At 37.1% G+C, this 17004-nt stretch overlaps 1 protein-coding gene across 2 annotated transcripts in view; it reads right to left on the reverse strand.

The window, feature by feature from the left end:
• Positions 1–6591: 6591 nt before the first annotated feature.
• nyap1 (neuronal tyrosine phosphorylated phosphoinositide-3-kinase adaptor 1) overlaps positions 6592–17004 on the reverse strand; it is a 76226-nt gene continuing 65813 nt past the window's right edge. Inside the window, exon 8 of one of the 2 annotated variants that reach the window (XM_087253746.1) lies at positions 6592–9164. In XM_087253746.1, the coding sequence (XP_087109872.1) occupies positions 8781–9164 (384 nt within the window). In that variant the 3' untranslated portion in view covers positions 6592–8780. The remainder of the gene's footprint in view (positions 9165–17004) is intronic. The other variant, XM_087253747.1, reaches the window with a different exon arrangement.

The raw sequence follows: 17004 nt of genomic DNA on the forward strand, positions 1-17004 counted from the left end.
TGGCCACATTGATTTTCAAGAAGCATTGATGTTGTGTTTTATTTCTGCAATCTTCCTATCAAGCATTACAGTTTTAATGCTGGGGTATTAATATAGGTAAATGGTTTGGCTGTTTGCCAGTCGTATTTACACCACCATTGATTTGCTCAAGCTCAATAACCTAATGTCCTAATGTCAAGAACTGAACAACTGAAGGGGTACTTCACTGACATGGCTTTCATTAATACATTCATTAACTGTTGTTGTTCTTGTCAATATTTTATTAATAGCATTTTAGAAGATTTTCTATTATAAAACTATATATATATATATATATATATATATATATATATATAAATATATATATATATATATATATATATATATATATATATATATATATATAGTTGAAGTCAGAATTGCATCCTTTTTTAATTTTAATGCGGGGCTAATAATTCTGACCTCAACTGTATATATTAAATCTGGTGTCCAGATCAAAAGTTTTAAGTTGTTTATATGTTTGTGGGATGTTTGTAATTTGGCAAATCTAGCATTAACACCATTGCTGAGTCACTTTGATTATCAAGCATACATTTTAAGGGAGTTTTTGTTCTTTTAGTTCTAAACACATCTACATTTTCCAGAGCAGAATTAAGCAGTACCAATTGTCCTAATTAAGTGAAATAAAATTGGAAAGTGGCCAAGCAATCTTTTTATCTTGGTAACTTTATAGGCTACTTTATTTCCCTGATGCCTAAAACAGCAAACTGTAATCCAGCACTTCTGAAGTGAAAGCCTAAATCTGTCACTTAGCACTCACATTCAATGTAGATCTGTCAATAAATCAGCTGAGTGATATTATTCGAAACATCTGTTGAATCAAAAACAGCCAAAACAATGTCTGTATCGAAATTGAAGACAGTAGAGCCGGCAATACCCTAGAAAGAGGAAACTGCATTTATAACATGGGACATCAGCATAGAGCAAATCAGTTAACACATTTCTGCAACGATCTGTGTTCGTGCAGCTCCCAGCATTCATGATGCTGACATGTGAAACTGGATGCTGAAACAACAAGCCTAGAAGGTCAGGATGAAGAGAGAGTGAATAAATGAATAAAAGCCTTACCACATCAGACTGGGACAGCAGGTATCCAATATCCAGAGTGGTTTGCGGTACAAGATGACATTAAATCCAAGTTGGTTGCAACAGTTTCTTTCACTTCCTAACACACACGCACGCACGCACGCACGCACGCACGCACGCACGCACGCACACACACACACACACACACACACACATGCTTATAGTTTACCATAGGTGTATATACATAATGTATTTTATACTTTTAAAAACGCTTATTATTTAGCCGTACTGTATGCCTACCACCAAATTTTTGGCAAAATGTCAATGTTAAAAGACCTCATTAAGAAAGATTTTTAAACGTTTTGAATTACCAGGACACAAAGAATGTCATCGTAAACAATCTTTATAGTGTACACCAGTGATGCTTAACCCCATTCAGTGAGATCCTCCCTGCAGAGTTCAGCTGGAACCTTGATCAAAGCCTCCTGTCTTTAAAGCTGCAGTATGTAAGTTTGGCACCCAGTGGTTGAACTTGGTATTGCATTTCTGGATCAAAACAAACACAAGTGCAGGTTGCCAGATTGAGTAGGACCAACAAGACCGATCAAGTCTGACTATCGAGCCTAAACACTGATTTTGTTCTAAATTCAAGCAATGGCATACGATAGAAGAAATATTTTTCATTAAGGAGTTTTGTCCTAACCAACACCTCAGATTGATATATTATAAATATTAAGTTCTATTTCTTGCAGCTGAACAACAGGATAAACTGACAATGATCATCTCAGGTACACCTCATGCGCTTTATTCAGTGTTACATGGTAAAAATGTTTTGAATGAGTTTGAATGCCATTTTATGTAACATTTATTGTTATAATACTGAAAGCAGCAGCAGATAGTTTACCTCAGATCTGAACAATAAAATTGTTCTTTTTGAAAGTACCAGTAAAGTCAATCCGGTAAATTCTCTGGAAAGAGAAGTTGTAACATTACCGGTAATTTGCAGGAATGCTTCGCTGTGTGAACGCAGAAGGAAAATTGCTGCACAAAGCACGTTCATGCTTAGAATGCGCTGATGTGAGAACATTCAGACGCATTTACATCCGTGCTGTTTATGAAAATAAAAGCCTTTGAATATTTTTCCAGAAACATTTAGCTGCTAGATGTTAGTCAGATATCGTCTCCATGTTCCTTCTTAATGCCAACTGTGAAAAAAACTATCGATAAAATGCTTATGATAAACTGATAAACCCTAAACCTCCGCTTCAGTTGCTTGACGCGTGTGCACGTGTTATGTACTATCAACCATCAACAAAAGGCTGACCCCTTCTATGTTTATAAATACAAGAACAGCCATTTAGAGCTCATTTCTGGTTAATGATGTCACAATTTACAATATTTTTGAAATCGATGTGTGAATGGTCCATGTGAACAGGACTTTTTTGAATCTACCGGAAAAAGTCATTCCAGGAATTTTTACGGATATTTACAGGTATCACTGTGTGAAAGGGGCTAATGTTAAAGAGGTTTAATACATTTCTGACTAAATAAATGAAATGAAATTAGAATATCTGACTTTAGCATTATTTTTCAGATAAACAAGTACGTTCACTTGCCATGTTTCTTAAATATCTGCAAAAATATTATGGCATTTTTATTCTTTAGAACAGTTAAAAACTTAAATGGAGCACCATTAACTATCGAGTGCTCCTTCAGATCCCACTAAGGTGGAGTGCTAAGTTTAGTTGTGTTGATAAAGGTTGAAGCTAACATCTGAAGCAAGGTAGATCGTCAGCAACAGTGTTGAGCACCCTTGGTGTACATCAAGTCATACCCATGTAAATATATAACTCAATGTTATCTTAAACCAAATAAACAAACACGCACACATGCACACCCATGTTGGATTTCCATGTTAAATGAGGACTTTCGATGGACATCATAATTCTTATACTGTACAAATAAATTTCTACCCCTGTAACCCTTACAAAAAACTACACATAAAAACATTTAAAGGTGCCATGAAATTAAATGATTTTTTTAAAGATGTTAGTATCAGTATTTTTAGTTTTTAAAATATCTATAGGCTAGTGTGCTCCAAAACTTTGCTTTTGTAAACATTTAAAGCCTGTGGTTTGTCACTTCGGACTAAACGGAGCAACAATTTTTTTCATGTCACCTCATTCTTCAGTTTCTCATCAAATCTTGACTAATTAAATGCTCTCTAGTTTCTGACAAGCCCAACCCCCATTCAAGATACTTTTCATTTGCTTTTCATTTAATGCACTTGAGCTCAACCACTCTTACTGACAGATCAGTGATGAAAACAAAACAAGGTAACACTTTATTTTGATGGTCCATATGAATATTAGTAGACTGTCTGCTTAATATATGTTGATACTGCTCCTGCAGGGTTGGTCACCCCTGCCCTAACCCTAACCCAAACCTAACAGTCTACTTATAATCTAATTAGTATCAGTTTGCATGTAGATGCAATGTAACTTAAATTCAACAAATGGACCATCAAAATAAAGTGTGACGCAAAATGCTATTGTCTTTTTTTCTTAAAAGGGGAAAAGCTATTCTATGCCCCACCCTGTTTTTTTGGATGAAATTACGTCGGACATTGAATAAAAATGCATATTTCAAAGCACTTTACGGGACCTTTATGTATGCAAAAACTGTCCCTATTATGAAACATTGCAGACATTACTATCTGTGAAGGTACACAGTGTCTAATATCAGAACCACACACAGACACACGTGATGTTCTGTTCATCATATAAAATTTATTTCATGACGATATCAATGCAAATATAGCACTACAGTGATTTCCAAGGTACACCGTATCTTACCATACCAATATATTATGGCACTCATAATATGGCCACCGTTTATGTAGACACGCAAAGCCGACAGTTTCTGTAAACTAGTTTACCCAATAATACTTAAGTTACCCTTTTCATCTTAATAAATTGCCACTAGATGATTATTTAGTATATCTGAAGTACAAACTGGGCACAATTTATATAGACTGGGACGCAGCCCAACCTCGAACTGAATTTTTAAGGGAATCCGTCAAGAACTCCCAGCATGCATTGCACCAGCCCTCGTCTACTGTGGTCCTTCGTACTGTTGATAAAGACTGTATCTCGAATGGCCACCTGGGTGGTGCAGTGAAAAACCCTGGTGCACTAGTGACAGCGTGTCAAACCCTTGGCAACCTCACCGCAACGCTAGCGTAACGTTTACAGTAGTGCTGCCAGAGTGAGAACTGTACAGGTTGGTGCTGCTAACTATTTGGAAAAAAAATAACAACAACTTTTAAATACAACCACGACAACAACTGAGAAACATTCAATTGCCAATAGTTACAAAAGGATCCGCTCCTCAAAACTCCATCGCTTGATATACAAAATAAAAAATTGAACTCATAAAGCACTCAAAGGAAATTATATAAAAGCAGTGAGGGATATGTACGCAACAATAGTAGTTCAAGATCAAGATAGCAGCAAAAGTACTTCAAAAATATCCAACTGATATTCCAACGAGCCGGGTGGAGTGTGTTTGTGAGGGTGATCAGACTTAAGTTGCTTAAAGGGACTTGCATGACACTAGCCGGGAAAGAAACATTGCTGTGTGTTTGTTTGAGTGTGTTGGTGCCTTTAGTAGAGAGGGCTCGCATTTCAGCGGTCCATTCAGTACAGTGTGTAGACAGGTAGCCACAGATAAAACTACTAAATTTCTTTATAAAACAGTTAAACACCTTGTACTTTTATACATTATATGCTACAATATATTTATTGATTACAAGTATGAAAGTGGAAATAATTGCTACATAATCAATACAGTTGTACATATTTATTTTACAGATTTTAACACTTGTGTGTGTGTTCTGTTTTTATATTTTGTCCTCGTTTAATCTCAATGTCTTGTGGTTCGCTTTCGTTTGTGCGGAAAGTTTTAGCATCGATCTGAGGAGTGCTGCTATTTGTTCATTTTGTCATGGTGTGTGTGTGTTTGTGTAAATGCATGAGTGTATGAGCGCTGGACAGTGTTTGTTTGTTTGTTTTTTGTTGACATTATTATGACTAGACATTTCTTATTAAATACCATGGTAACACCATTTGATTGACATATGAGACTTTGCTGCCAAAAGCACTGCAAAACGCAGTTGGACATAACCCCAGAAATGCTCCGATTCAATGTAAACAGATGCGCAAGTATGGAACCCTCATGTTAATGCAGCTCATGCATTGGTCCCTCTCTGTCTTTCCAATGATTATATTGGTAATGACGCTTATTCTGTAATCACTGGGGTGCTACACATTTAGTTTAAATATAGAGCTGCACGATTTCGGATAAATTGAGAAACACATTTTTCTTTTTGAGCAGTCACATTTCTCCCATCATTATGAAACATAATATTTAACAAAAATAACAGGACATGTGCAAAAGGTTCTGCAGAAAAAAACACGGTGCAGGCTTTTTTTCAACTGAGTAAAAGATTCAATGGGCTCAATCGTACATCTGGCGCAATAAGGCGCAAAACGTGTTTGGCATGATTTGTTGATATTTTCGGACCAGCGCAACCGTAATTTTCATATTTTGCACCATCTTGTTTAAATAGAAAATGCACCACTTTGTGGACTCATGGGTGTGCTGGTCTAAAATAGAGCTGTGTTAAAGTGCATCGTTGGTGCGTTGCTATTTTGAAGAACTGAAATAGGCCGCGCCATTGACCAACTTAAAGCAGGTTTAAAGTCCAGTGCAGAGCACGTTAGTTATGCGCCTGAGTGGGTTCACATTGCCTAATATACACAGCATGTACAGAAATACACAAATATATTCACATATGAAAAAATTAAAGGATTAAAATGTTACAAAAATTATTATTTTCTACATAGATATAAAAAATCACTGCCTTCATGCCTCATCTCAGGGGGGTATCACTTTATTCATGCCAATTTGCAATTTTATAATAATATTATTATTATTATTTATTGTATAATAATTATCACCTGTCTGGTTTTGGAGACGTATGCATCACCATATGGGACATAAGAGTAGGACGTTTGGATTTAACCACACGTGTGGTTTTTTGATCACACTTCATTATTATTGTTAATTTATTCATTTGCTGGAGATTAGAAGTGAATTTAGAAATAGTTTTGAAACAAATCTTTGCGCTTAAAAAAAATCAAATATGTAGGCTAATGGATGTCTTAAGTGGAGTGCATACAACACAGCTTCCTTATCCAAGTAAAGGAGTAAAGAGTAAAAGTAAAGTAAAGAAAAAGTAAAGAGGCCGAATGAAGGAGGCTTGTTCTTTATCCTCATGCAGAAGGTCTGTCTAAAGGCTCATGCACACCGGGACGCTTTTCGTTTGTGTTTACCGTCAGCGTTTTACAAGACGTTTTTCCGGATTCAAACCCAAGCGATTTTCACTGGCGTCTAGAAGAGTATGGAAAAATCACTCCTTGACGTTAGATGGTGCTACACAACTTTAAGCTTCTGACACCCCGCTTATAACACAGAAGAAGAGGAAGAGAGGAAGTTCACCCGCTTGTTGTTAAAGTTACTGGTGACTCGAACAAGCATGGATGGTTCAAGTAGCAGCTCCAGCTCAAGCGATGAAGAAATGATTATTATTCACAGAGCAATAAGCAGCTCCACGTTCATATTGCCTCCGGGCATCTTGAGCTTGAGCGCCTCCAAGTGCCGTTTACTGTAACTTCATCAGTTCCGTGCACGTGCAAAAAAGTGCCAATCTGATTGGAGAAGAAAAAAAAAAAAAAAACAAGCATGAGGCTTTTTTTTTTTTTTTTTTTTAAATGACGCTTTTGTGCCTGCTGTTTTGCACGTTGGTATGCATGATCACATTGGCGCATTGGCATGAAACATCGTCAGAAAACGCGAACAAAAAGTGTCTCGGTGTGCACGGGCCTGAACTGTTTTTTGGCTAGTGATGCATTCACTTTTTCCACTTACAAAGTCGTCATGTAAATAGCAAATGCACCATGGTGCAATACAACTGACTTTTACAAGGGAATGTGAGATGAGTCTCTGATTGGTTTAATGCACGTTATGCTTAAAACACACCTAGAACTCATTAAGAGAATAAACACAACACTGTTACACCATGAGCCGAGGCCCCAGAGCGTATTTTTCGTCCTTAAAATAGCAAAAGTGGATTTGGACACGCCTTTAATGCCTTTGCACCATTCACTTTAGACTTTGCATCTAGATTGTTAAAATAGAACCCAATTACTTACTTAAACAGACTTTAAAAATAATATTTTTACTCTGTTTTTACTACTGCAGACGTCAGTCATTGTTTATATCTGAACTGGCTATTATCCCAGTACTTCTGTTAAATTTAAATTAGCTTTTGTAACACAAAAAAAGCAATACCGTGGGAGACTCAACAGAGATCTGAATGTCTGCTGTGATTATACTTGTCTAAAGTTTATTTAGAAAATGATTGCTTGGATGCTTGAACTGAGTTTGTAATTTCCACACAATTAATCGTGCAGCTCTATTTATCCTTGCTTAAAAATGCGATACAAATCTATCCAAGCTTTTTTCATCATGGATTTGAATTGGACTGGGCCTAGGGATCAGTGTCCTGATTTAAGAAATATTGCTTCAAAAGTCACATAACTTCTGCTGAACTGCTTTTCTTCTGCTCCCCAGACATGCAGACACACACGTGTCGTCACACTCAGCAAATTGGCACTCAATCAATAGGCAGTAATTAGACCTCAAATGGATCTCTTCTACAAACTACGACAGTACCACACACCCCTCCATCATGTGTCTGGCCGCGTAAGTGAAGGTTTGACTTTTATGTGTGTACATGTCAGATTTTGTGTTTTATTGACTCGTTGTCTCCGCTCTGCATCCAACCTCACAAACCTCTAATGCAAAGATACATCTACAAAGTTCACCATGACACACAGACACACACCCGCGCACATACCCAACCACGCACACACGCACGCACACACACACACATACTTACACACACACACTCTCTCTCTCTTCTGGAAAGTAAAAAAAAAATCGTCAGTCTAGTGGATGCCCAGGAAACAGCAGCATAACGGAGTAAATCTGGTCAGTAAAAACGCACAAGCCAAAGTCAAAGAGAGTTTATGATATGAAGAAAAGCCCCGCTATGATCTTTCAGCATTTCTTCAATCTTCACACATCGAGTTATGATCAATTCTGTGATCCATAGAAGGAAAAAGCAAGTCTATTCTCCTCTCTAACGGTTTATATTCAGAGTACGACCGCCACGATGCTCCAAAGGTTTCCAGTGTGTTTCAAAAAAGGTTGTAAACTCAGCAGCAGAGGTTATATTCGCAGCAGGTCAGGGAGAGTTCAGACTCAGACGACTCTCCAATGTGTGTGTGTGTGTGTGTGTGTGTCTGTGTTCGGCTGCTGCTTTTATATGGCACATAAACACTGTGTGGACATTTCCTCCCGCTTCTCCGGAGAGATTTTGTCTATATCATTTTATTCTCTCAGCAAAACGCTCCGGCTTTGTCTTTCTTAAATCTCTTCACAAAGGCCACTTCTCTAATTCCCCCCAAAACTCCCATTTGTCTTTCCCATGCAATAAAAAAGAAAGAAAAAGAAAACGAAAAGATTTCTGTCTTTCTCAGTTATATCTTTTTCACTCCCTACCCTCTGTTTTGCTCTCTGTGCCTTGGTCAGATAGCAGTGTCCCACACCACAGCCTGTGGCCTCTGGCAGGGCGGCGTTCCTGTCTTGCGGGGCTCCGGCGTCCTCCTCCAGCTGGGTAAAATAGGCATACTGTCCTGCTTACATAAGCTCTTATCTGGCCGGCGATGAGCCTTAATCTCCTTACATAGGCAGCGCTTTCGTTCAATCACTTCCAAGAGTTTGCCGTCACGCTGGGCCGGGGCTGCGGAGGAGCCGGCTGAGCCCCCACTGATAGGCACCTGTGCCTGCGCCGCCAGCTGAGCCAACTGCTGGAACTGAAGCTGGACCTGCTGCTGATGCTGGTACTGCTGCTGCCGGCTCAGAGACGGACTGCACGGAGCCTGAGACTGAACCTGCGATAGAGCGTGGATCTATAGGGGGAGACATTAAGGTGGAAAGGAAAGAGAAAAGAGATTTTAGAGGTGACAGGTGATTGTTTGCTTTACAATAAGACACACTTATAGAAATACACTACCTTTTACAGTTGTGGCTCTAATTATTAGAGCACCTGACAGATCTGAAAACATTGACCTTTTTGTCCTCCAAAACATGATTTCACATAATGTTCATGAAACAAACAGATGGTTGCAAATGAAGATGAAGAGAGTCATACTTGTTAAAATGTGAACTGTAATATTTTGGTATGTCAACATTTGCAGCAATTACAACATCACATTTTTCTGGCACAGTACATTTCCTGAGAACTTGAACATTAATGCCAACTCTATGAGGAATTATGCCATCCATCCAAGAACTTTGAAGACAACAAACACTTAATGCACATCATTGAACATGTATTATACACATAGACATCGCCGTAGACCATTTCAATTTGGTCATGTCATTGACCCATGAACATTTCCTGCTTGTTATCAAACTATTTCATAACTGTAACAAGAGGCAATTCAATCATAACATTATTTATTAACATGTGGCTCTTTTTGGATTCTTGGAAGCTACAGAAATTAAAAATGTAAAACAGAAAATACGGTGGGACCGTTTTTTCGTTTACATCCCTCAAAATGGTGTATACTGTATAACTGCCTAAACACAACTCTTTAAACTTCTGATTTTGACTGTAATGTAATGATGTGCTCCTCTTGTGAAGCTGCTTTGCAACAATAATTATTGTGAAAAGCACTATCCAAATAAACTTGGATTGAACTGAACAGTGACAAGAGCCTAGCTTGGAAAATGTCTCACAGTAAATCTCCTTATGACTGGTCTTTGGTTGTACAATTATTAACAGAAGGCATGGGGTAGTTTAAGATACTTACGGTATGATAACCTTGGATAAAAAATCAGTTTCACAGTATCACAATGTTATGATTACTACTCTAAAGTAAGTTCTAGTCTGGGTATAAAAAAAAATAAAAAAATTTCCTCATTGAACACAAAATTGCACAGGTCCATAGCATGCTTACATGCACTGTAGGTGAATAAGTAATTTGTTTTTTAAATATTTTCTGAATCGTGTGCTGACCAGCTTTTAATGTGGACAGACCTTTGCTACTGGAGATACTGTTGCCCTAAACAATAATAAATGAAATAATATTTCACAACATGTAAAAACAAAAATACATACACTGCAGGAAAGGTATAATAGAAAATTTTAGAGGTTTTAAAACCGTGGGTTTCCAAACCATGGACAATCAAAAAAAAAACAACAACTGGGTTGGCGCCAGTGTGTAGTGGTTAGTGCGTCGACATATGCACTCAGGTGCTCATGGCAACCTGAGTTTGCTATGCCGATTCTTTCCCTCTCTCTGCTCCTCATGCTTTCCTGTCAGTTCTCTCTACTTTCCTTTCCAATTAAGGTGAAAACCCAGAAAAAAATAATTATACAAAAAAAACAAAAAACAACAACATCTAGAGCATCATAAATATGACAAATATGTCGCCACCATTGTACAATATGGGTACTAATATGCACTCTTTAGGTACAAACACATACCTTTTAAAATTGTTCTGCCCCGGTACAGTCTTTCTACCTTTATATCTGAGAGAGTAAGCTGAGTTGGCTGGTTAGCATGGTAGATGGTGTAACTACACCATCTGGCTGCCAAAACTAAGAGATGCACTGAGAGTCATCAGTGTAGTTTCAGTATTCTATTTATATTGTTACATGAAATACTTTATACGCATGGACATTAAATTGAATGCCTTTCTGGCTAACATTTTACTCAATTTTAAACTTAAAAGCTGCTAGAAAATGCACTTGCAACTTTATATGCACTTACATTGTATTGTTACTACTTTTATAATTATTGTTGTCTTTTTACCTTTTATCTCTTGCTATCGTTGTTGTATTAGACAAATTGGACTGCACTGAAGGGAAGAGCAAACGTACATTTTTATTGCATTTTGTAAAATGACAATAAAGATTCTGATTCTACTTGATTCTGAATGGCTGATTACACCATTAAGTAGGTTCTTTTTCCCTTATTAAAAACAGTACAAACTGATTACACTTGTTAATCCAGCACTATGTGCTTGCAAGGAGCCTTTTTTCTTCAGTAAAACTCTGTGCTTGGCTCAAAGTTTCAAAATTAGTATTTATACACTGAACAGCTATTTAATAAGGTGTTAAAGAGCCCTTAAATGTCCATCCAATATAAATATGCTGATTTGGTGAAGTGAGATAATAAAATATTTAGGCTTAAATTAATACAGTATTTGTATCTATAATTTTTTACAACAGAAGTAGCTGTGTAATAAGTGGTTGTTATTATATTATGTATTGGCATATTATTTAATATTTAACTAATTAAACAGATATTAGAAGAATTTAATGCTAACTTTGAATGTAGTTATTTTAAGTTATATTAATGATAATAAACTGTATTATTATTTTTATTATGCATTCATTCATATTCCCTTAGCTTAGTACTAGGGTGTCCAAACTCAGTCCTGGAGGGCCAGTGTCCTGCTGAGTTTAGCTCCAACTTGCTTTAACACACCTGCCAGGAGTTTTCTAGTATACCTAATAAGAGCTTGATTAGCTTTTATTGAAAGCATTTAGTAGTAGTATATTATAGTACTTATTTCACAATTTTTTCACAATTTTTTAGGATAGATATTTTCAGCACAAATTGTTGGCCATGGTTCAGAGTAAAAAAAGACAGTTGTTAGTGCAAGTACAGTAAACTGCAGGCATCTTGTTCAACATAAAAAGAAAATGAAATCTACAAGGACAGTCCGTTAATCTGTTCAGAACAACCCGTTTTATTCATTCCTTCTCAAAGTAAACTATTACCACGATTGTAGTCAATGATGGATGAGCTGCAATCAAAAAAAATTATTATTTTTTTGCTCGTTCAAACAACTCATTTCAAATGAGCTGAAACAACACAATTCTTGAGATTTCATTTGAGACACCTTAACTTTTTTATGTTCAATCCACATAAATTTGTTAAAAGTGTTAAGTTAACTATCAATTTGTGTTGGGACAACATGAAGGAATTGTGTGGAACACTGCATTTTTGTGTGTGTTTTCTCCCCTGTATTAATGTGTTGCCAGTCATAACAATAATAACAGTAATCATATTTAAAAATGCATGTTTTTAAAGTTTTGCCAGTCGATTTGAATGTTATCACTCGAAAAAACATGCGTTATCAGCGGTTATCAGCTGATAGATATGGCTCAGTAGGGGCCTTCTGCGCCTACTGGTAGGCTCAGAAGACTGCTATCATCCATCCACATGGGTAATAGCAGGCGCAGAAGGCCCCTGCTGGCCCATATCTATCAGCTGATAACCACTGATAACGCATATTCAATCAAGTGATAACATTTGAAGCGGGTGATTTTAACACCAATAAGAATACAAAAACAGGATATGTTTTATTTCAGTGTCCTTGTTAGACTGTACATATTACTGAGTAATAATGACGAACAACATGTACTTGCAACAGGGTGAGTGTTTAGTCAAAAAACTACATCATGTTATTTATTGTAAATACTATAGTAAGTACATAACACGGGGACTGTAAAATAAAGTGCTATGTGTGCACTTCTTAGGGGGGTTTCTGGGTGTGTACTCTATGCTATATCAAAGAACACCAGCAGATAGCGGCATAACACCAATCCACATCCCATCCATCCCTCTGCTCTGAGAGAGAAGGTCATTTCAGCTCACAGAGTCAGTCTCTGTGACACACACACACAAACACACACGCACAATTACTGCGTCAGCATGTGAACTTTTGCCAAGAGACAACAGCACACCAGGGGAAAAGAACAGAGGCTTCTGTACAGCGGCTAACATTCAACAAGACTAAAAATGAAAGATCTGTTCTGCCATGTGCTGCCAGTCTCCCACCGGTCTCTCTAAAGCACAACCCACACGCCACTGGAGCTATAAGAACAGGAACATCCCAGTCTTTTAACACTGCTTCACATGTTAGCAGTCTCCCGTGTTACTTTTCATATGCTCAACAAACATACTAAACTCCCAAAATGGCTCTCCTACAAAGAGCTGACAGAGACAGTCAGAATCAAAGCCTGTCACCGACCGACGTGGAGAGACACCGGCAGCCCCACCGGCTTTGAGTTTGATCACTCACGTAGACAGTGTGTCTGCCTGCCTGCCTGCCACAGAACGACAAAATACACAACAACAAAAAATGCTCTTATACTTCTGCACCTGCTTTCTCCACCCATATGCTGCATCTGTCCCCCCTCTGCAATCCTGTCGCCTCTATTCTATGCTGCATTATTCTCCCCGTCTGTCTTTCCCTTTGCTGCATTTCTCTGGCTCCCTCCCGCTCTGTATTCATCCCCGTTTCCCTCTGCACTCATTGACCCTGCAGTGGAGGAGTGCAGTGCAGCTACAGACGTGTTTGGGTGGGGATGCTGGTGACTTAATGGGCTCCGCGATTTACCTAATGACTGTCTGGAACAGCAGCCACGGGGGCACAAAATGGAATGAAATTAGTTACAGATCACCTGCCGCAACTGTCAGGCTTGGTGTCAATTACACTAACGCATGGTAACCGGTTGAACGGAATTGAATTAATTACTGCAGTGTGTCTTGCGTCGACTGGGGCTGAACAAGCCCATGCGATTTCAAAGCATTTCCAGAATACTTTGAACTGAAAAGCACAATATGCTAATGCACTCCAGTCTGGGGTTGTCTCGGTGTCAGGCAGCCGTACGAGGTGAATTAAAGGTCATTGCAACAGCATCCGCACTACAATAGGCAGACCCAGGAGAAATATGCTGACTTGCTTTTCACTTTTTTGGATGATTTGATGGAATGTGGTTAAGCAAAGTAAGATAACCCTAGGTTATTGTCATTCTAAACCCAGGCCCGTAGCCAAGGGGGTCCAAGCGGGATTCTAGTGTGACTTTATTTAATCAGTTTTGGCCAATGCAAACTATTTTTTTTCAAGACTCCAACATCCAGTTGTGCCAGTAAGCATCTGACATAAGCAAAACCATCTTTGCCACTGCATGGTTTTTAAATAGAGAAAACATTTGACAAGTAACTTTTATTATAAATGTTGGACCATATTAAAATCAATCTGAATACTATTTTGGCTATTGTTGTTATCCATAAATTTTCAAATGTACTTTTTCAAAAAAGGAGAGGCTAGAAAATTTGTGAAGCTCATTCATTCATTTTCTTTTCTGAAAATTACATTTTTTTCTTTTCATATTCATGAACCGCCAACTTATCCAGCACAAGTTTTATGCAGCTGATGCCCTAACAGCTGCAACCCATCAATGGGAAACATCCATACACACTCATTTACACACATACACTAGTAAAACATTTTTTGCTTATACAATTCACCTATCACATATCTTTGCACTTTTGGGAAATCCGGAGCACCCGGAGGAAACCCACGCGAACACGGGGAGAATGTGCAAACTCCACACAGAAATGCCAACTGACCCAGCCAAGGCTCGAACCAGCGACCTTCTTGCTGGGAGGCGACAGCTCTACCCACTGTGACAAGCTCTAAATTATTATTATTATTATTATTATTATTATGTTTTAAGTTTGTATTATTCAAATGGCCAAATTCTGACTAAGGAAAGTTATATTAAAAAATACTGGCCAGTATGTTATTTGCCTAATAAATTACAATAGGCTACAGTTTTTAATTTTAAACTTTTTTCTAATGATAAATGATATAATAAATTTGTATTTTTAAAATAATTATTTGTCATATTTCTTTATTCCAAATATTTAAGGAATATTTCATATATTTTTGGTACATCAAAAAAGTGTGGTCATGATGACCATTTGACAAGCTAATTCAGCTAAAAATAGTACTTAACCCTCTACCGCATGGTGTTGCCATATGGCAACATGTTTTTCGTGTTCATTTCTCTGCCACTGTTTCTTTAAGACCAACATTCTAATTTTTTGGTTGGAAAGAGAAGACTTTAGCGTTTCCAATGATGTGCTTTGGTTAAGTACATGGAGTGTTTTTCTGTGGCACGATTTCTGCCAGACTGGCATTTATTGTGAGAAGATGCTGAATGCAAATGTAAATGTCAATAAAAACAAAGGATCAAATTATATCAGATCTTCAAAAAAGTCAGAAATACCAGTAAGTTATGATGACATATTCACAACTCAGAAAAGTTTTTATCAAAATTTTTTTTTTTTGTAAATCGATCAAATGTATGTGCTGCCAAATGGCAACACTGTCCAATAGTGGAATGTGCAATATTGCAATAGCTTAGCTAGCTAACAAGGTCAGCTGTGAACTTTTAAGTTGTAACAATAACTACAGGAACGCTAGTAGTATAATGTTGATTAGTCAAATGTTAATGGCATTTGCATTATGGATAAAATAAAATTTTATTGGCAATACTACTTTAGATTCGATATAAATACAGGAAACAGTGTATTAGTGAGGATTACCATGTTCTATGGTAAGTGAAAGTAGAAAAGGTCAGAACTGGCTCTTCCTGCAGATGAAAGTGAGGGTGAAATGGGTTTTAGTGACCATGAGAATGATGTAGACTGGGCATTTTATAAGAGCAGTGATGCAGACAGTTCAGATAAGTTAGCTCAGAGGCATATAAAGTAGTAAAGTGTATGGTATAATATAAAAACATTGTTAGCTAGTAGCTACATTATTCGGATGCATCTGGATGTATTAGACTTGTTTTTTATTTTTTATAATATTTACTGGAGAAAATAGTTATATTTACTGTATGTTATATACATGATAATACATTATTATGATTGTTTTCAATAATATTCAGCAAAAAAGAATAATTAATGAAAGCTGTTGGAATATCAGTTGTTGGAAAGTATGAATAAGGTGTTATTATTAAGTTCTGTGTTAAAGCTTATAATACTGCAACACCAATTAAATCATTTCAAACAATAAACTTATTAATTATAAGGAAAATTCTAAATTAGAAGAAATTTCTATGTTGGATCCACTGCTGGATAAAGTACCTTTAAAATAATTCAAAATTCTTTTTACAGCACTTCAAGTTAAGCTATTCTAAGAAAAGAAAAACAGTCTAGCATACATATTCTATAGATTTATCATAATGTGTGCAGTAAAGGGTTAAAATGTCACTAAATGCAGTATTTAAATCACATGATAAAATGAGGTGAATAACTGCAAAAAGCTCCACTTTTTGAGAAAAAAAAGAACCACCCCTTTCACCAGGCTGCAACTGGTCTGAAACCCCACTGTTATTGTAATTGTACATTGAATTCTAAACTGAAAAGTGCACAGACCTTTACCCAGGTTAATAAAATGCTGCACTGGAGAAGAGCAAGCACAGTTTTTGCACTGTTAACCCCACATTGCATTGGCAAATATCTACAGATCCTTCACCAACAACCATCAGCCAATCGCAGGTCTTCTATTCACGTTTTGGACAGTTATAGATATATATATGTATACAGCCAAAAAGATCCTTAGTGTTTGAGTAGAAAATGTCAAACAGTGACAAAATGTGTACAAGTAGTAGTAAAAAGATATAGATTAGAAGCTAAACATGCATGTTTAGTAATGTACAGTGTAACAGGTCAGAATAAATACACAGGACTAGGCTAATTATTTACCTTGGGTAATGTATGAGCAGTGAGAGCATGAAGCACACTAAGTTTAGAGGCAGGTATAGAAACTCTGTTACCTTTGCTTCAGCAAATTTCCCAACAACATTTATTTATTCATTTTTCTTCAGCTTAGTCCCTTTATTTATCAGGAATCGCCACAGCGGAATGAACC

This window comes from Danio rerio, chromosome 5 (genome assembly GCF_052040795.2).
Source record: "Danio rerio strain M-AB ecotype USA chromosome 5, GRCz13ab, whole genome shotgun sequence".
In the NCBI taxonomy this organism is placed as follows: Eukaryota; Metazoa; Chordata; class Actinopteri; order Cypriniformes; family Danionidae; genus Danio; species Danio rerio.